This window comes from Poecilia latipinna, unplaced genomic scaffold, assembly GCF_001443285.1.
Source record: "Poecilia latipinna isolate Pla-1442-1.1 unplaced genomic scaffold, P_latipinna-1.0 Scaffold1286, whole genome shotgun sequence".
NCBI classification, from domain to species: Eukaryota; Metazoa; Chordata; class Actinopteri; order Cyprinodontiformes; family Poeciliidae; genus Poecilia; species Poecilia latipinna.
In genome coordinates this window covers 151,349-171,611 of record NW_015113902.1, presented here as the reverse complement: position 1 = coordinate 171,611, position 20,263 = coordinate 151,349, and the positions used below count along the sequence as shown (strand labels likewise).

The 20,263-nt window shown below is 37.4% G+C and overlaps 3 protein-coding genes across 4 annotated transcripts in view; 1 reads left to right on the top strand and 2 right to left on the bottom strand.

Annotated features, from left to right (window-relative positions):
• Positions 1 to 3,765, bottom strand: part of LOC106961303 (retinal guanylyl cyclase 2-like) — an 18,018-nt gene extending 14,253 nt beyond the window's left edge. For both annotated transcript variants that reach the window (XM_015054929.1, XM_015054930.1), the window contains exons 1-6: positions 3,676 to 3,765; positions 3,426 to 3,538; positions 2,202 to 2,448; positions 1,339 to 1,569; positions 656 to 811; positions 233 to 375 (exon numbers count right to left, since the gene is read on the bottom strand). In XM_015054929.1, coding sequence (XP_014910415.1) covers positions 233 to 375; positions 656 to 811; positions 1,339 to 1,569; positions 2,202 to 2,439 — 768 coding nt within the window. In that variant the 5' untranslated portion in view covers positions 2,440 to 2,448; positions 3,426 to 3,538; positions 3,676 to 3,765. The remainder of the gene's footprint in view (positions 1 to 232; positions 376 to 655; positions 812 to 1,338; positions 1,570 to 2,201; positions 2,449 to 3,425; positions 3,539 to 3,675) is intronic.
• Positions 3,766 to 6,193: 2,428 nt separating this feature from the next.
• Positions 6,194 to 9,957, bottom strand: LOC106961290 (retinal guanylyl cyclase 2-like). Its single transcript, XM_015054910.1, has 7 exons — positions 9,868 to 9,957; positions 9,618 to 9,730; positions 8,394 to 8,640; positions 7,529 to 7,759; positions 6,846 to 7,001; positions 6,412 to 6,565; positions 6,194 to 6,212 (listed from the first exon to the last, which is right to left on the bottom strand). Exons 3-7 carry the CDS (start codon positions 8,629 to 8,631, stop codon positions 6,194 to 6,196), a joined length of 798 nt encoding a protein of 265 aa, XP_014910396.1. The 5' UTR covers positions 8,632 to 8,640; positions 9,618 to 9,730; positions 9,868 to 9,957.
• A 577-nt stretch (positions 9,958 to 10,534) lies between these two features.
• dld (deltaD) lies at positions 10,535 to 19,519 on the top strand. The gene is made up of 14 exons (XM_015054928.1): positions 10,535 to 10,663; positions 11,790 to 11,865; positions 12,823 to 12,902; positions 13,047 to 13,115; positions 14,339 to 14,408; positions 14,882 to 14,982; positions 15,090 to 15,233; positions 15,332 to 15,433; positions 15,536 to 15,726; positions 15,801 to 15,971; positions 16,887 to 17,076; positions 17,363 to 17,500; positions 18,078 to 18,167; positions 19,273 to 19,519. Exons 1-14 carry the CDS (start codon positions 10,625 to 10,627, stop codon positions 19,336 to 19,338), a joined length of 1,527 nt encoding a protein of 508 aa, XP_014910414.1. The 5' UTR covers positions 10,535 to 10,624; the 3' UTR covers positions 19,339 to 19,519.
• The last annotated feature ends 744 nt before the right edge of the window (positions 19,520 to 20,263 follow it).

Sequence of the window (20,263 nt, the reverse complement as noted above, 5' to 3'; positions counted from 1 at the left end):
AGCTTAGTTCAACAGCAGTTTACTGTGAAAATCAAAATTAACATTTATTGTGATTGTTTTTATGGCATTTTATTTGTATAACTACTTGTAATCGTTATAACCTCTGCCAGGACTCCTTTGAAGAATTGATTTTAAATCTCAGTTGGACTTTCCCAGTTAAATAAGGTAAAAACAATAACAATAATAATAAATCATCTAGGTTTATTAGAGTTGGATTAAACAGTTGTCTCACCTGGTAAGGCATGGCATACAGCAGAGCGTCATATGGGATGAAGATGTAACCGTCAGCGATCATCCCCATGTCTAGAGCCTCCAGCAGGAGTTCCCTCTGATGCTCTCCACCAATCAGGACGGAACTCATACACATGATGATCACTTAACAGGAAATAAACTTCATTAGCTGACTGGATTCCACGTCAAGTCAAATGCATCTAATGGCAGCTGAAAATAATAAACTATTTGTTGGTCAAATCTTTTCATGAAAGTGTTGAGTTTAAAATCTGAGAGACAAAATAATGTCTCACTCGGAAGAGGAGATTATTTGAATCGGATTTGTAATTCAACAGTTGAGCAAAGTTATGTTTGACAGTTTTAAATAAGGCGATTTGAAGTTTATTTGTCAGTACTAGAATGAAATTTGAGTTTTACAGCTAACCTTTGACTTTGTCGGACTGCCTTATCTCGTTCAGCGCCTCCCGAGCCCCGTCGTTGTTCTTTGTTTCCATGGAAACTACAGGAGCAATTGGCAAGCCCATAGCTCGGAGCGCAGAGGCTACTTCTTCTCCAGTGCTTTCCCAGAGATCAGTTGGGGCTGAGAATGAAAAAAGAGAGAGAGAGAGAGAGAGAGAGAGACAAGAAATCTATTTTGTTAATGTTATGTTCAGTGTCCTCATTTTTAAGTGAGAGGGTGTTTGTCAAAAAAAAATAAAAAAATGTATAGTCCACCAAAAATGTAAAAGAAATAGAAAACAAATAACATCTAGCAATTACTTAAATAAAAATTGAAGTCCAGTTAGAGGCCAGGTAATAACTTTTGATGGTAATACAGGATTGTATGAAGGAAGTGAAGACAGTTGATCTTGTGAATTCTGGGCGCTATAAGCCACGCCCAGAATGCTCTGCTGCATGCTCTGCTGCATGCAGCAGAGCATGCAGCATCTCTGCTGCATGCTCTGAAAACACACAGGGCACATAATATCCACAGATCCATATGAAGGAGGATGGAAATCCCATCCAGATCTGAGGTCAGTTCCTTAGTAAGAACTGTGAACTACACTTCAATTTGCAAAGTCCATTTTAATGACTTGAGGCCTATGTGGTATGAAATGACTTCCTCACCTGAAATGACTGCAACGTGAGCCCAGCGGAAGAATCTGAGGACAGTTTTGAGGACTTTAATAGGAGGCGTTATGGGGGGCAGGTTCAGCCAGTCATCATCCAGACAGCCTGGAGAAGCCAGGCCTGCCTCCCAGTGCTGGGTGAATAAGGACGCTGCGTGGCAGAGGGTCGGGTTGAAAGGTCCGATGTAAGCATGACCGTAACCCTCCATTTCCCCAAACTCAGTCAATGCTGACAGGAGAGAAGTTTCACAGGTTTTGTTAAGATATGATGGAGTTAAAAAACACCACAAGATTAAGTGAATTATAAAAACAAAGCAACACTAAGTCGTTCTTTTCACATTGTTTAGAAAAATCAAGACATTTTCAGATTTGCACTGTTCTTAATTTCAACCTTAAAATGTTACTTTAACAGTGTGTGAACGCGTTCCTTTGCTATCTCACCGTAGGAAGATAGTGAACTAAACTATTTTTTTTCTGGCTCACTGTATTAGGGCCAGAAAAAAATAATACATTTCCGCCAAATAACTCAGAAATTTTTAGATTAATCTCAGAAATTTTCTGAAACAAAAACATGGAAATTTCTGAGTTTGAAAAGTTGAAATTAACTAGAAAACAAATTCAGAACATTTTTTTTTCTCAAAAATTTCACAGATTAATCTAAAAATGTCGTCGTTTTTTTCTAGCAAATTTTTGAATTTTCAAACTCAGAAATGTCCTCTTTCTTTTTGTAAAAAGAAAATTCTGACATATTCTGGTGGAAATTTACTCCACCTGTTTTATCCACTATGGGCCTAATACGCTGTTGTACATTTCCACATAGCTGTTGCAGATAAAAAAAACTGCGGTATTTGGTTGCCACACCTTTGGAAACAGAGCAGTCCTCATTGAGCAGTTTCACATCGTACCAGTATCCTCTGCTCATGTAGCTGTCACTTCTTAGCCGTGATAATGCTAGGTTAGCTGCAGCTACTGGCATTGCTCTGGAGAACAAGGGGTCACAGGACCAGGGGCCAACCAGGGCCAGTTTAAAAGTTGCTGCCCCCACATCGTTGATATAAAGCAACCAGAGAAACAGTCCAAGCCAGGAGACAATCTGCATCTTGGTGACCTGCAAAACATACATGCACATATGTTGGTTTTACTTTAATATAACTCATAAGAGATTGCCTTTTAAGTATATTATATTTCACGGCATTCTTCCACAATTCTTCCACAGTTTTGTACCCTTTGTCCTGACAGAACAGCAGATTTCTTGCTGAAGGATCGATAGAAAAACCCTTTGCTTGGAAAAAAAAAGTAGTGGAATAAGTCAAACAATGATTCACTTTGAAGAAAAGTTTTTCTGTTTTTAATGCATGCTTTTGGGAAGATTTGGCCTCTTGGTTCAGGACTGGATACATATTCTCTATAATATTAACCCTTTTGAGTATATTATTAAACCTACAAGCAGCATTTGGATAAGTGTGTGAAATTAGGATGCAGTTAAGCCAAATCCAGCAGCCCAAGCTAACAAAGTTTACAGGAGTTTTCAGGGATAGGAAGAGTCAACTGACTTTTTCAACCCTGGAATATTCTGTTGTGTTTTTTTTTTTTACATTAGGTCAGAAGGAAGTGAACTTTCATGTATGATACATTAATTTTATTAATGGGAATTTACTGTGTAGCTTGGTTAAACACACTAAAGTAATCTGAAATCAAAGCCAAATATTTTACAAAAGGCAGTCTGTTGAATCACTATATTTATGTACTTAGTTAATATCAAGGAACTACTAATATGTTACATTAATATTTGTGACTGATTTGTGCGTAAACAAGATGAATGTAGTTTTCATTGATGTTACCAGGAGTGGTTAAAATTAGGTAATTAACAGAAAATATTTCTTTACTGATTATTTTTCCAAGATTATGTCAATTATTGGTGTTGCTAACTTAATGAAATTGCATTGTGGAAGCAGAACATCACAAAGAATGCAGTGCAACTTTACAGTATAGAAATATGGTTGGGATTGATACATTTCACACCTTCATCTCTAACACAGAACCCGTCTCCTTCCCAAGCGGAATAATGGTCCATTGTGTTCTTACCTGAAGAGAACCAGAATTGTGGAGGTTGATGTTTTTCTGTTTCTCATATGTTTGTTGATTTCTTTAGATTTTCACATCTCATTTCTGTAAACCATCTGCTCCATTTACCTGAACTGTGAATCAGAAGTGCAGAAACACATTACATTATCAGGCTTTTCTAAATGCTTAATAAACACAAATACAAACAGATTCTTTTTAAAGTTTTTAATTCAACCCTATGTGTGCTAAAGTGCATGGAGAAAAATTTTACCTTTGTCTTAGAGTTTCATTTGTCCAGAGAAATGTTCGGCTTCACTCAACAGTCTGTGAAAGACGAAGAAGAACACAGCAGAGGGCTACAGCTGAAATCCTGAGAAGATTTACTCTAATCCTATTAAAAGCTCAAAAAATGTTCAAGATGGTTAGTGTGAGATCAGAGGTTGTGTTGTGTACTTCTATGTGAATTTGTCTTTGCATATGCCACTGTTCCTTATTAGTACGAAAGAGCAGCATTTACATTCAATATCCATTATTGCAAATGGAATTTGTGTAATACAGGCCAGAATCCTCTATAAAACTCTGAAGGAAAACCATTTGGTCCTTCCCTTTATGCATTTGTTGAAGAACATCATGAATCTACAGTGTCCCGTTAAAACAGGTCACTCAAGGGCATTTATTTTTAGCTTAAGGAGAGTGTCAGATTTTTAAAAATTCTTCTGGCAGAATCAGATGGATAAATACCAACTTAAAACTGATTTTAATTATTTAATTAATTATGTATTGTTTGTGGGGTTTTTTGTTGTTATTATTACTGGGCTTGGTATTTATCTTAGAGAACGGTATACATTTGAGTTTACATCTGTGATTGTGAAGCCTTTCTGAGCCGCACTCCGATCCAAAGGGTGGCAGTAATTCAACCTGGTAGTCGTTTGCCAACGTCCTTAGAAAGAAGAAGAATTTCATAAGCCCTTCCTTGCTCGGCTAACCTTCTTGTAGGTTACTTCCTCTCTGTCAGGGACACAGACAAAATGCAGAGCTGTACACAGCTTTACCGTTCTCTCGCCACGGTAAGGATAAGCATGGTTTCTGTTAGAATGTTCACCAAGCGACTGCTGCAGCACGCGGACTTATAAAGGAGGCATTTGTTTTGACTAGCGGCCTGAGGGTGGTTAGCTGCTCTGCTAACAGAGTTTCTCCGATAAAGTGGTGTATACAATTCACACTGCCACCGGAAAGATTTAATATTCTGGAAGTTTGGTAAAACGTTATATAATATCGGCATTCTTGCAGACTGTGGCTTGTTTTCATGCAAGATTGGCATGTAAAATAACAGCTAACCAGGCTATTATTTTTATTTACGAGTTTGTTTCCCTCTGCAACTGTTTTGAAATGTACACAGTACCACTATGAATGCTTACTATGTCATTGTTGCTCACCTCCCATTCAATACTATTCACATCAATCTAGCATGATAAATGAATGACCTTTATAGTTATGTACCAATTATCCCTGCTTCTAAAGCATAAACTTTGAGGACACCCACAGTAACAGACGCCATGATAAAGACATAATCTTTGTATACTTTGTCAGAGGTTAGCCTGATAAATGAACATTAATAAACGTACCTCATTTGTGGTTTGCTGTCTTGTAATATAATGTGAAATACCTGCGACCTAATATTCTGGACTATTCATCAGTTTATTTTGCTAATTAAACATTTTAATTTTATTTTTTATTTTTTCAATTGTGGCGTAATCATACCGTTTAAATTACAAGTCGAGACAAGGTATCGACATTTTGGCTATGCTGGTTCTGTCTTCTCTTTACACCTGTTAGTCCTAACTTTACTATGTTGAGTTTTGAATGTTGACATGATGTGTAATTTAGATAAGTTCTATCAATAAACAGTCGTCTTAAAGGTAAACAGTTTAACAGTGATTACAGCTGCTCGGTTTCGTTCACCGAGACTTCAGTGTACATTTTATTTGTTGTTTTATTTACTTATTGTGGATATTTAAAATGTCTTCAGGTTCTAGTGTTCAATGTTCATAACATAAAATTTAAGTTTATTGATCCTTGAGGGGATGTACTTGCATCACTATGCCATTACCATTATATTGCTTGAAAATGGTCTCAAAACAACTATATTCTGATTTATGGTGTTTTTAACCTTTAGTTTGATTTGCTCAACAGCGAAGTCACCATCTCCCCTTCAAGCTCCATGGAGCCACGGCTTTGTCTGTCAGAACGTATGCTGATAAAGCAGAAAGTAAGTTAATTTTGCCATTTTTAGTAAACAAAAGGTCTTTCAGACACATGATTGTTGGAGATGCACTAAGCAGAGACCTGCGTTCAGGTCCAGCCTGTGGTTTTTGAAAGCTTCCATCTGCTGGTTTTTAGCAAATTCTAAATTTCTTTTAGATCTTTAATGTGCTTCATTACAAATATTTTTCCGAGCCTTGGGCCATGAGGCATCACTAACTAAGATTCAAGCTCACATCCAGTATGTGAAGCTTTCTATAAAACTGGATTTTACTACCATTCTAATGTACAGATAAGATGATCGAGGAACTGCCTGTTTAACAGATCTTTATCACCTTATTAGTGGAGCAAGTGGAATAAAAGTCTTGGTCAAATAAAAATAAATCTTTTTGCCATGTGCACAACTTTAAGTGATGCAAAATGACGTGTCAGGCCTAATTAGGTCTGCCGCAATAAATCAATTAATCGCATAATAAATAAAAACAAAACTCGACAATTTGTTTTTGAATGATTTATCGTTNAGTAGCTTAGTTCAACAGCAGTTTACTGTGAAAATCAAAATTAACATTTATTGTGATTGTTTTTATGGCATTTTATTTGTATAACTACTTGTAATCGTTATAACCTCTGCCAGGACTCCTTTGAAGAATTGATTTTAAATCTCAGTTGGACTTTCCCAGTTAAATAAGGTAAAAACAATAACAATAATAATAAATCATCTAGGTTTATTAGAGTTGGATTAAACAGTTGTCTCACCTGGTAAGGCATGGCATACAGCAGAGCGTCATATGGGATGAAGATGTAACCGTCAGCGATCATCCCCATGTCTAGAGCCTCCAGCAGGAGTTCCCTCTGATGCTCTCCACCAATCAGGACGGAACTCATACACATGATGATCACTTAACAGGAAATAAACTTCATTAGCTGACTGGATTCCACGTCAAGTCAAATGCATCTAATGGCAGCTGAAAATAATAAACTATTTGTTGGTCAAATCTTTTCATGAAAGTGTTGAGTTTAAAATCTGAGAGACAAAATAATGTCTCACTCGGAAGAGGAGATTATTTGAATCGGATTTGTAATTCAACAGTTGAGCAAAGTTATGTTTGACAGTTTTAAATAAGGCGATTTGAAGTTTATTTGTCAGTACTAGAATGAAATTTGAGTTTTACAGCTAACCTTTGACTTTGTCGGACTGCCTTATCTCGTTCAGCGCCTCCCGAGCCCCGTCGTTGTTCTTTGTTTCCATGGAAACTACAGGAGCAATTGGCAAGCCCATAGCTCGGAGCGCAGAGGCTACTTCTTCTCCAGTGCTTTCCCAGAGATCAGTTGGGGCTGAGAATGAAAAAAGAGAGAGAGAGAGAGAGAGAGAGAGACAAGAAATCTCTTTTGTTAATGTTATGTTCAGTGTCCTCATTTTTAAGTGAGAGGGTGTTTGTCAAAAAAAAATAAAAAAATGTATAGTCCACCAAAAATGTAAAAGAAATAGAAAACAAATAACATCTAGCAATTACTTAAATAAAAATTGAAGTCCAGTTAGAGGCCAGGTAATAACTTTTGATGGTAATACAGGATTGTATGAAGGAAGTGAAGACAGTTGATCTTGTGAATTCTGGGCGCTATAAGCCACGCCCAGAATGCTCTGCTGCATGCTCTGCTGCATGCAGCAGAGCATGCAGCATCTCTGCTGCATGCTCTGAAAACACACAGGGCACATAATATCCACAGATCCATATGAAGGAGGATGGAAATCCCATCCAGATCTGAGGTCAGTTCCTTAGTAAGAACTGTGAACTACACTTCAATTTGCAAAGTCCATTTTAATGACTTGAGGCCTATGTGGTATGAAATGACTTCCTCACCTGAAATGACTGCAACGTGAGCCCAGCGGAAGAATCTGAGGACAGTTTTGAGGACTTTAATAGGAGGCGTTATGGGGGGCAGGTTCAGCCAGTCATCATCCAGACAGCCTGGAGAAGCCAGGCCTGCCTCCCAGTGCTGGGTGAATAAGGACGCTGCGTGGCAGAGGGTCGGGTTGAAAGGTCCGATGTAAGCATGACCGTAACCCTCCATTTCCCCAAACTCAGTCAATGCTGACAGGAGAGAAGTTTCACAGGTTTTGTTAAGATATGATGGAGTTAAAAAACACCACAAGATTAAGTGAATTATAAAAACAAAGCAACACTAAGTCGTTCTTTTCACATTGTTTAGAAAAATCAAGACATTTTCAGATTTGCACTGTTCTTAATTTCAACCTTAAAATGTTACTTTAACAGTGTGTGAACGCGTTCCTTTGCTATCTCACCGTAGGAAGATAGTGAACTAAACTATTTTTTTTCTGGCTCACTGTATTAGGGCCAGAAAAAAATAATACATTTCCGCCAAATAACTCAGAAATTTTTAGATTAATCTCAGAAATTTTCTGAAACAAAAACATGGAAATTTCTGAGTTTGAAAAGTTGAAATTAACTAGAAAACAAATTCAGAACATTTTTTTTTCTCAAAAATTTCACAGATTAATCTAAAAATGTCGTCGTTTTTTTCTAGCAAATTTTTGAATTTTCAAACTCAGAAATGTCCTCTTTCTTTTTGTAAAAAGAAAATTCTGACATATTCTGGTGGAAATTTACTCCACCTGTTTTATCCACTATGGGCCTAATACGCTGTTGTACATTTCCACATAGCTGTTGCAGATAAAAAAAACTCTGCGGTATTTGGTTGCCACACCTTTGGAAACAGAGCAGTCCTCATTGAGCAGTTTCACATCGTACCAGTATCCTCTGCTCATGTAGCTGTCACTTCTTAGCCGTGATAATGCTAGGTTAGCTGCAGCTACTGGCATTGCTCTGGAGAACAAGGGGTCACAGGACCAGGGGCCAACCAGGGCCAGTTTAAAAGTTGCTGCCCCCACATCGTTGATATAAAGCAACCAGAGAAACAGTCCAAGCCAGGAGACAATCTGCATCTTGGTGACCTGCAAAACATACATGCACATATGTTGGTTTTACTTTAATATAACTCATAAGAGATTGCCTTTTAAGTATATTATATTTCACGGCATTCTTCCACAATTCTTCCACAGTTTTGTACCCTTTGTCCTGACAGAACAGCAGATTTCTTGCTGAAGGATCGATAGAAAAACCCTTTGCTTGGAAAAAAAAAGTAGTGGAATAAGTCAAACAATGATTCACTTTGAAGAAAAGTTTTTCTGTTTTTAATGCATGCTTTTGGGAAGATTTGGCCTCTTGGTTCAGGACTGGATACATATTCTCTATAATATTAACCCTTTTGAGTATATTATTAAACCTACAAGCAGCATTTGGATAAGTGTGTGAAATTAGGATGCAGTTAAGCCAAATCCAGCAGCCCAAGCTAACAAAGTTTACAGGAGTTTTCAGGGATAGGAAGAGTCAACTGACTTTTTCAACCCTGGAATATTCTGTTGTGTTTTTTTTTTTTACATTAGGTCAGAAGGAAGTGAACTTTCATGTATGATACATTAATTTTATTAATGGGAATTTACTGTGTAGCTTGGTTAAACACACTAAAGTAATCTGAAATCAAAGCCAAATATTTTGCAAAAGGCAGTCTGTTGAATCACTATATTTATGTACTTAGTTAATATCAAGGAACTACTAATATGTTACATTAATATTTGTGACTGATTTGTGCGTAAACAAGATGAATGTAGTTTTCATTGATGTTACCAGGAGTGGTTAAAATTAGGTAATTAACAGAAAATATTTCTTTACTGATTATTTTTCCAAGATTATGTCAATTATTGGTGTTGCTAACTTAATGAAATTGCATTGTGGAAGCAGAACATCACAAAGAATGCAGTGCAACTTTACAGTATAGAAATATGGTTGGGATTGATACATTTCACACCTTCATCTCTAACACAGAACCCGTCTCCTTCCCAAGCGGAATAATGGTCCATTGTGTTCTTACCTGAAGAGAACCAGAATTGTGGAGGTTGATGTTTTTCTGTTTCTCATATGTTTGTTGATTTCTTTAGATTTTCACATCTCATTTCTGTAAACCATCTGCTCCATTTACCTGAACTGTGAATCAGAAGTGCAGAAACACATTACATTATCAGGCTTTTCTAAATGCTTAATAAACACAAATACAAACAGATTCTTTTTAAAGTTTTTAATTCAACCCTATGTGTGCTAAAGTGCATGGAGAAAAATTTTACCTTTGTCTTAGAGTTTCATTTGTCCAGAGAAATGTTCGGCTTCACTCAACAGTCTGTGAAAGACGAAGAAGAACACAGCAGAGGGCTACAGCTGAAATCCTGAGAAGATTTACTCTAATCCTATTAAAAGCTCAAAAAATGTTCAAGATGGTTAGTGTGAGATCAGAGGTTGTGTTGTGTACTTCTATGTGAATTTGTCTTTGCATATGCCACTGTTCCTTATTAGTACGAAAGAGCAGCATTTACATTCAATATCCATTATTGCAAATGGAATTTGTGTAATACAGGCCAGAATCCTCTATAAAACTCTGAAGGAAAACCATTTGGTCCTTCCCTTTATGCATTTGTTGAAGAACATCATGAATCTACAGTGTCCCGTTAAAACAGGTCACTCAAGGGCATTTATTTTTAGCTTAAGGAGAGTGTCAGATTTTTAAAAATTCTTCTGGCAGAATCAGATGGATAAATACCAACTTAAAACTGATTTTAATTATTTAATTAATTATGTATTGTTTGTGGGGTTTTTTGTTGTTATTATTACTGGGCTTGGTATTTATCTTAGAGAACGGTATACATTTGAGTTTACATCTGTGATTGTGAAGCCTTTCTGAGCCGCACTCCGATCCAAAGGGTGGCAGTAATTCAACCTGGTAGTCGTTTGCCAACGTCCTTAGAAAGAAGAAGAATTTCATAAGCCCTTCCTTGCTCGGCTAACCTTCTTGTAGGTTACTTCCTCTCTGTCAGGGACACAGACAAAATGCAGAGCTGTACACAGCTTTACCGTTCTCTCGCCACGGTAAGGATAAGCATGGTTTCTGTTAGAATGTTCACCAAGCGACTGCTGCAGCACGCGGACTTATAAAGGAGGCATTTGTTTTGACTAGCGGCCTGAGGGTGGTTAGCTGCTCTGCTAACAGAGTTTCTCCGATAAAGTGGTGTATACAATTCACACTGCCACCGGAAAGATTTAATATTCTGGAAGTTTGGTAAAACGTTATATAATATCGGCATTCTTGCAGACTGTGGCTTGTTTTCATGCAAGATTGGCATGTAAAATAACAGCTAACCAGGCTATTATTTTTATTTACGAGTTTGTTTCCCTCTGCAACTGTTTTGAAATGTACACAGTACCACTATGAATGCTTACTATGTCATTGTTGCTCACCTCCCATTCAATACTATTCACATCAATCTAGCATGATAAATGAATGACCTTTATAGTTATGTACCAATTATCCCTGCTTCTAAAGCATAAACTTTGAGGACACCCACAGTAACAGACGCCATGATAAAGACATAATCTTTGTATACTTTGTCAGAGGTTAGCCTGATAAATGAACATTAATAAACGTACCTCATTTGTGGTTTGCTGTCTTGTAATATAATGTGAAATACCTGCGACCTAATATTCTGGACTATTCATCAGTTTATTTTGCTAATTAAACATTTTAATTTTATTTTTTATTTTTTCAATTGTGGCGTAATCATACCGTTTAAATTACAAGTCGAGACAAGGTATCGACATTTTGGCTATGCTGGTTCTGTCTTCTCTTTACACCTGTTAGTCCTAACTTTACTATGTTGAGTTTTGAATGTTGACATGATGTGTAATTTAGATAAGTTCTATCAATAAACAGTCGTCTTAAAGGTAAACAGTTTAACAGTGATTACAGCTGCTCGGTTTCGTTCACCGAGACTTCAGTGTACATTTTATTTGTTGTTTTATTTACTTATTGTGGATATTTAAAATGTCTTCAGGTTCTAGTGTTCAATGTTCATAACATAAAATTTAAGTTTATTGATCCTTGAGGGGATGTACTTGCATCACTATGCCATTACCATTATATTGCTTGAAAATGGTCTCAAAACAACTATATTCTGATTTATGGTGTTTTTAACCTTTAGTTTGATTTGCTCAACAGCGAAGTCACCATCTCCCCTTCAAGCTCCATGGAGCCACGGCTTTGTCTGTCAGAACGTATGCTGATAAAGCAGAAAGTAAGTTAATTTTGCCATTTTTAGTAAACAAAAGGTCTTTCAGACACATGATTGTTGGAGATGCACTAAGCAGAGACCTGCGTTCAGGTCCAGCCTGTGGTTTTTGAAAGCTTCCATCTGCTGGTTTTTAGCAAATTCTAAATTTCTTTTAGATCTTTAATGTGCTTCATTACAAATATTTTTCCGAGCCTTGGGCCATGAGGCATCACTAACTAAGATTCAAGCTCACATCCAGTATGTGAAGCTTTCTATAAAACTGGATTTTACTACCATTCTAATGTACAGATAAGATGATCGAGGAACTGCCTGTTTAACAGATCTTTATCACCTTATTAGTGGAGCAAGTGGAATAAAAGTCTTGGTCAAATAAAAATAAATCTTTTTGCCATGTGCACAACTTTAAGTGATGCAAAATGACGTGTCAGGCCTAATTAGGTCTGCCGCAATAAATCAATTAATCGCATAATAAATAAAAACAAAACTCGACAATTTGTTTTTGAATGATTTATCGTTTTTCTCTTTTCTCTCTTTCTCCAAAAACCTGGATGATAAAAGTCTTTAATCTGGTACTTTGGTCTCAACCAGCTCCTTTTTTGAAGGACAATTTAGGTTACAGAGACTTCATAATTCATATTGTTGTTTTATTTATTTTGGATATTCAAAATGTCTTCCATTTCCACTGTTAAATCTTCATTAGAATTGAAAGTTTATTGATCTTTGAGAATGTGTTCACACATCATTGTGCCATTACCTTTAAATTACTTGAAAATGGTCTCAAAACATTAATATTGTTTAATCACAATAACTTCCAGAACAATTTACTGTCCAGAAAATTGTGTTGTCATGACAGGCCTAGACCCAACTGAGATGTTCTGTTTTAACGTAGTAAAGAAACAACATTTCCTTTATTCTTTCTGTTCTGCTGGGAGTAAATGTTCCTTCATTTGCTGTGTGCAGTTGATGCAGACGTCACCGTGGTTGGCTCTGGTCCAGGTGGTTACGTCGCAGCCATCAAAGCAGCACAGCTTGGCTTCAAGGTGAGCAGGGTCCTGGACTAGTTAGTGGTTAATAAAATCTCCTATCACGTAGAGTAAGTAGATGTTTTGGTTGAAGATGTGAGCTCTATATGAATAAATGCATTTTTTCATTTTGCTCTAAAAACTTTTTGATTCCTTCGACAGACGGTGTGTGTGGAGAAGAACGCCACGTTGGGTGGGACCTGCCTCAATGTTGGCTGCATCCCCTCAAAGGTAACAAACAAGTCTCTTCCAGATCGATCACTTCAGCTCAAAATTGCCAAAAAAATTTACAATATTCTGAATGCATATATAATACAGAATTGGAAAGAAACAGAAAAAAGGGCCTGTTTCAGTCCACGTTCATTTTGACTCAAACAAAAATTACATTTTAATCAGTGTCATTTTTTTAATGGACAAAAACTTGACTACCATGAAATTAAATAGAAGGTAAATTAGGAAGATGAACTCTTATGATTATGAAAGATTGACTTAAGCATGTACCAATAAAAATATGAAATAACATTTAATTAGATCTAATCTATGTAAAAAAACAAAAAACAAAAGCATCTGGCTTCAGATTGCAGTTTCATTCCTTCAGTGAAATGAAAAAGGTGTAGATTACATACAGAGCAGAATATTTTGTTCCAACGTGGGTCATCTTGGGACAACAGCAGAGTTAGAGACTTTTTTAAAAGGACATGATATGAAACATATTTACTCTTACCATGGTGATGTGGTCATTCTCTGTTATGTTGCTCACAGAAAACCTCACCGAGAACATTTCTGTAACATAATAGTGGAATGAAGCTGAGTACAGCAAACTGACAGACTGTTTATGGACCGTTGTTGAAATGATCATCTGATCTAGAGTGTAAATAAAACAGATTGTATATTTCAAGAAAACAGGAATAACTGTACACACCATTTCCATCATGGAGAAGAAGTTGAGGTGATGGACTGTGGATATTTTTGTTTTCATACAGACGAGACTGGAGATGCAACATTAAAGCTCTTTGCAAAAAGAGACGCAGCAGGCTATAGAAACTTTAGGTCCTTCAAAAGCTGTGCTTCCATTGTTTTTTTTTAATGCACATTTTGAAGTATCGCTACATTTGAAATTTGAATTGAATTTGCACTTGTTTGTGGTGGTTTTTAGCTTTTCTGAACACTTCTATTTATAATGGGTCTAGTGGTAGTGTATATATTAAATTTTTTTCTTGACACAATAATAAAGACTCTTTATTTCCCATCATCTTTACATATGTATATTTTAAATTTCTACACATTGAGAACAAAGTGGAATTGAATACACAATGCACAAACTAATCAGACTGGTTTGTCTGATTAGATGCATTTAGATATATTTAGTAATTTTATGCCACATAAATTAGCTAAGCTGTATTGAATCAATAGTTTTTTTTTCTTATTCTGTGTTTCTGTTTTTGTTTCTTTAGGCTCTGTTAAACAACTCCCACTTGTACAAGATGGCACACGGCAAAGACTTTGAAAGCAGAGGCATTGAAAGTAAGCTGAATGTAAAGAATAGAGATGAAAATAATATACACTTGTACATCTGAATCTATCCATACAGATACCATTGTTCTAAACAGTAATCAATGCTTTTTATTATTATTTTTTTTCATCTTCATTTTGCGGTGTGTTGTTGTGATCATGTCTGAAGGCAGCATGTCAGAAAGATTAGGAGCTTCTTAAAGAAACAGAGGCCAATTTCTAGGTGTCAAATTGCAAAGTCAAATTTCTTTCAAGTCATTTGTATATCGATAACTTTCATAACAACTGAAGGTAACATAGTTACTTGATTGTGGTATAAAATGGCACTGTGTGTCTGGAAAATGCATGATACCACCCCCATAAAAATATACTGTTATTCTGATAAATCAGACTCAGTTGAATTCATATTCTAAATTTTTGGATATGGCTGTAATGGCCTCATGCACACAGACGGGCTCAGCTGTCTCTCATCGTCTCTCTGTCAGTCTCTGGAATCTCGTTAAACCTGGAGAAGATGATGGCTCAGAAGAGTGGCGCAGTCAAAGCCCTGACTGGAGGAATTGCACATCTGTTCAAACAGAACAAAGTCAGTCTGACTTCATGTTGCTTTGCTTGTCATTTTAAAAGCTCAGATATATTTTTTTACAACTTGATTTCTTCCTTTATTCTGTTTTTTGTCTTTACTCTTCTCAGGTAACCCATGTTAACGGTTTTGGTAAAATAACCGGTAAAAATCAGGTGACTGCCACAGCAGCAGACGGCTCCCATCAGGTTATCAACACTAAGAACATCCTAATCGCCACAGGGTCAGAGGTCACCCCCTTCCCTGGCATCCAGGTACCATCTTAGCTCTAATCCACTTTCACTTATTTATAGCTGCAAGGAGCTTTTAAAGTTTCTCGTTCTTACTAAAAGCAATTATTGTGTTTTATTAGATTGATGAGGAGTCCATCGTGTCATCAACTGGAGCTCTGTCCCTAAACAAAGTGCCAGAGGAGATGATTGTCATTGGAGCCGGAGTTATAGGAGTGGAGCTGGTTAGCAGTACTTCAGCCTGATATGCATTTCCTGCCTCAAGTTCAGCTGTTTTCTTATTTTGTTTGCTTGTTTTTCTCACCAACATGTCTGTCCTGCTGCAGGGCTCCGTGTGGCAGCGACTGGGTTCCACGGTGACAGCAGTGGAGTTCCTAGGCCACGTGGGTGGCATGGGCATCGACATGGAGATCTCCAAGAACTTCCAGCGCATCCTACAGAAGCAGGGCCTCAAATTCAAGCTGAGCACCAAAGTCCTGGGGGCCACCAAGAGGCCTGACGGCAAGATAGACGTGGCGTGAGTTGGCGAGGAGAAGAAGAACACGCTTCTAGAGTCGGATGGTTTGTAACCGTAAGGGTTTGACGTTGCAGAGTGGAGGCGGCGGCTGGCGGGAAGAACGAGACGCTGACATGTGACGTTCTGCTGGTCTGCATCGGCAGAAGGCCGTTCACCCAGAACCTGGGTCTTGACAGCGTCGGCATTGAGTTGGATAACAGAGGTCGCATACCGGTCAACAACCGCTTCCAGACCAAAGTACACGGGTATGACCCTTCACCTGCTGATGTACTGAACCTCACCCGTCCATGCTCCGCAGCTGCCTTTATCCAGGAATCAGTAAATGAGAGCTGGGATGGACCAGTGTCCAGTACATGACAGGACCAACACCCACAAGCAACATTTCATGCACTTATTCATATTAGAGTTTAGAATTAATAGAAAGTATTTTGAACTTCTAAGATCAGTGGATTGGTCAGCCTTTTCTTTAATTTCAGGTTAAAATAATATTTGAACAGTTCATGAAATTTTAGAGATGACCTGTATTCTGGTGAACATCTGGTTCAGACCAACAGTATTTATTTTGCACCAATAAAAAAGTTTGGGCCAATATTAATACTGCTTTTATGAACGATAATTACAGACATTTTATATATTACCAAATATATATTCATGGTGGGACTCGATTAAAATTTTTTAGTTAATTTGAGTGTCTGTAATTAATTAATTAATTGCATTTTAATCAAACTATTAACACAATAAGCAACATTTTCAATTCAAAAGCTCTTATCAGCCAAATTATTGAATGAATAGACATATTAACCAAGATATTTATTGTTTTTAATCTGTTATTTAGGTTATTCAGCCATCAGATTGTTTAAAGGTCCTACTCTATCCATTCAGCGATTAGGTGAATGCTACATGTTTAGCACTGAGATTTTAGGCTTGAATACCTTCACCAACAGGCTCACTCCTTTTAGCACAACTTGAACATAACATTCTTTTACTGCATCCAATCAGATAATCTTTTGAATAAATGAAACTGCAGTGAGCCAAGAGAAGCAGCTTAGTACTCTGTCACTGTTGGCTTTGTTTGTATTCAGTGTTGTAAATAAGTCTGCTAAAAGAATGCATGCAGTTATGAAACCCTAAACGGTTCTGAATATTTTTCTTTGCCCCAGCATTTATGCAATCGGTGACGTGATCGCTGGGCCGATGTTGGCCCACAAGGCTGAGGACGAGGGCATCATCTGCATCGAAGGCATGGCTGGTGGAGCAGTGCATATAGACTACAACTGTGTTCCCTCCGTCATCTACACCCACCCTGAGGTGGCCTGGGTGGGGAAGACAGAAGAGCAGCTTAAACAGGAGGTCAGAATCCCATCATGCTCCAGCTTCACGTTTGGTTCATTTACATTTTCGGCAGAGTTGAGAAAATGTTCCGAGCCTCACAGGAGGTTTTGGGATAAACATTCTATACATTTTAAAGAACATACTGATGATAGATGAGTTAATAATGAATGTGTTTGGTGTCAGAAATCACAGCAAAGGACGCATCTGGGTAAATAGTTCATCAGATAAAAATGCTAATTAGCACTAGCATGTTTTCAGTTTGTCAAACGACTGATATTCAATCATAAATCTCTTTTTTCCCCAGGGTGTCCCATACAAAGTTGGCAAGTTTCCTTTTGCCGCCAACAGCCGAGCCAAGACTAATGCAGACACTGATGGCATGGTGAAGATTCTGAGTCACAAGGAGACGGATCGGATGCTTGGAGCACACATCCTGGGAACGGTGAGAGTTGAGAACAGTTCACATGAGCGGAAACGCTGTAGAAAGGGTCTGAGATAAAAAAATCCCAGACATTCAGGATCAGTGTCACTTTATCGTATCACTGTAATCTGAGCTAGGGATGGGCATTTATAATGTCTTATTTAACCTGATTAATTTCTTATCATAATAATAATTTTGCTTTATTGTTGTCACGATAAATTCCATTTGATGTTTAAAAAAATAAACTGTCTGTATTACCGAGATAAACTATTTTCTCCACCATTTGTTCAAAGAAAGCATCAATACATTTAAAAATATGATTAAATGCAGTTACTAATTGCAGTTTAATGACAAACTACACTCCTTTGTGTGTGAAGATGTATATTACAAAATGGGAAAGTTTTTCAAGAACAGTAATTGTTTTTGTGGGACTACAATTGCTGTGGCACAGAGCCGCAGTGGTACCGTTACATAACAAAGGAGTAATAAATAGTTCTTATCGTCACTTCTATTGTTATCACAACAGCACTGAAAAATATCATGATAAAACTGTAGCTGTCCTCTCCTGGTCTGATGACATACTTGTGTTTTGATGCAGGGAGCTGGAGAGATGGTCAATGAAGCTGCTCTGGCCATGGAGTACGGAGCTTCCTGTGAGGACATCGCTCGGGTCTGCCACGCACATCCAGTACGTTCTCTTCTCCACGCTCACTTTAACTCCAGGGCTTGGTTTCATCCCAGCAGCAGGAAACCTGCCGGCATACAGACCAATAAGAATAATGGTTTACACATTCATTTTAATCTATTTTAAATTTTCAAAATTCATGGAAAATTACTTTGTATCATTTTAAGACGTAGTCGAAGACATACCACCTATGACTGGTTGCTAATGGCATCATGAGGAGCGTTGTCATGATGACGTGCTGACAGCGGAGTGTCGGAAAGAGTTTCTTAAAGAGACAGAGGCCCAATTTCAAGGCATCAAATTACAAAGTCAAATTTATTTTTAAGTTATGTTTGATGTATGCAGCATTTTTATAATAACTGAAGATAACTTATTTGATTTTGCCTTAATTTAAAATGGCACTATGTGGCTAGAAAAATATACAATACCGCCCCTTTAAGGATGGAACAATTACCGGCTTTATTGTGTACCTCGACAAAATTTCTTATGCCAACTGTCACTGGTTCAAAGTTATTTTTCAAAATGTATTTGATAAGGCGCTAGGGAAGATTGGGTTTGTTCTGTTACCCATTAGAACATCTATCAAGATTCAACAAAAGATATGAGTATATATAGAGAGAAATATGAAATAAATGTTGACAGTTTCCCTAGCATAATTTGGTGCATTGAGTAAGAAAGTGAAAATGTTTTTTAAAGTTAGAGGGTTAGCATAAGGAACTGAGGGAAGCTGGTGAGGCCTAAGTTGTGGCAAACTAGCTAACACTGGTCAGTGATGCTATGCTATCAGCTGGGCTTCCTTACAAAACTGGTTACTAACTGTGATTAGAAGCTGAATTTCATCAGACTTGCTGCAGAAGTTGATATCAAAATAATTCAACAATTCAAAGGTATTTATTACTAAACTAAAACATGTATTCCTTCACTCATGTTTGTTCCTTCACCTCATCCTAACCCAGTTTCTTTTTTTTTTTTAAATTGGTGTGTTTCCATTAAGCGAATATAGTTTTGTAATTTCAATGTGCACAGTTTTATAGTTAATGGAAATGCAGCTGTAGTTGTATTTTTACCTGCTGCTCATCGTCCTGCCTGTTCTGCCCTCGTCCTGCAGACGGTGTCGGAGGCTTTCAGAGAAGCCAACCTGGCGGCATCCTTCGGAAAAGCCATCAACTTTTGAGGCTGCGGCGGCCGTGGCGCTGATGCTGGAGAAACGGGACGCGTACTGTCTGCATCGAGACTTTCACTGACTTAAGCCACCTGTGATCCTGTGTCCATTACGACGGGATAATTACAATTAGTTTCATGTTATTTAAGTGTTCCAAAAAGAATATTAAAATGGGTGTTGACGGTATACAAAAGCTGACTTGTGTGAGACTGCTTTGTTTTCAGCAAGTACTTTAAAGTTGCCATGGGGATATTTTCTTCACCCTTTTGTGGAACAGAGAGATGGATGGTATTCTGAGATGACTGTGTTGTCTTCTAACTGAAGGAAAGGATGCTTGGGTTTTTTTTTTTTTTCTTTTTTTTTCTTGTTTGAAAGGTTTAGTCAGGAGCTGAAGTTAGGATTAATATAGAAGCCTCTCTGCTCTGTTTGCACCCATTCCCTACATGTAAACAACACATTTTTTAATACATGTTGACTTCTCTGCAACTCTATTGATTTCCTCCTTTCAGATCATTATCGACTCCATTTAAAACGGGAACTATTGGCCTTTCCTGATTCAGTTAGTCGACTGATTGCTCCATTCATCCAAGCCAATAAATCCAGTTCCATAAATATTTATGTGGTGGTGTCTTCATTCAGGTCTGTAAAAGTTTGAAATTTACTGAATTCATCTAAACAGATTGCACTCAAACACACAGGAAAAGGTTGCTTTTGTTCTTCCTGCTCACATCGTCATATATGGATGTTTTCGGACCCAGGGTAACTATGCAGCATTGGTTCCCAGCTGTTGATACTGGGCTTTCTGCAGCACTGATACACAGAAAGAACCGTTTGTATTTTATTAGTGGACTAAAAGATGTTAATAAAATAGATATGTTTGATCCTCTTGAATAAGCCGAAATCAGTAGTTGGTGTTTTTTTTTTTTTGTTTGTTTTG

Coding starts and splice junctions, on each gene's coding strand:
- LOC106961290 (XM_015054910.1), bottom strand. CDS start 8,631: ATGCAGATTGTCTCCTGGCTTGGACTGTTTCTCTGGTTGCTTTATATC. Junction 7,760..8,393: donor GGACTGCTCTGTTTCCAAAG/GTGTGGCAACCA, acceptor CTCTCCTGTCAG/CATTGACTGAGTTTGGGGAA. Junction 6,566..6,845: donor GCAGTCCGACAAAGTCAAAG/GTTAGCTGTAAA, acceptor TTTCCTGTTAAG/TGATCATCATGTGTATGAGT.
- dld (XM_015054928.1), top strand. CDS start 10,625: ATGCAGAGCTGTACACAGCTTTACCGTTCTCTCGCCACG. Junction 15,434..15,535: donor GAGTTATAGGAGTGGAGCTG/GTTAGCAGTACT, acceptor GTCCTGCTGCAG/GGCTCCGTGTGGCAGCGACT. Junction 15,972..16,886: donor TTCCAGACCAAAGTACACGG/GTATGACCCTTC, acceptor TCTTTGCCCCAG/CATTTATGCAATCGGTGACG.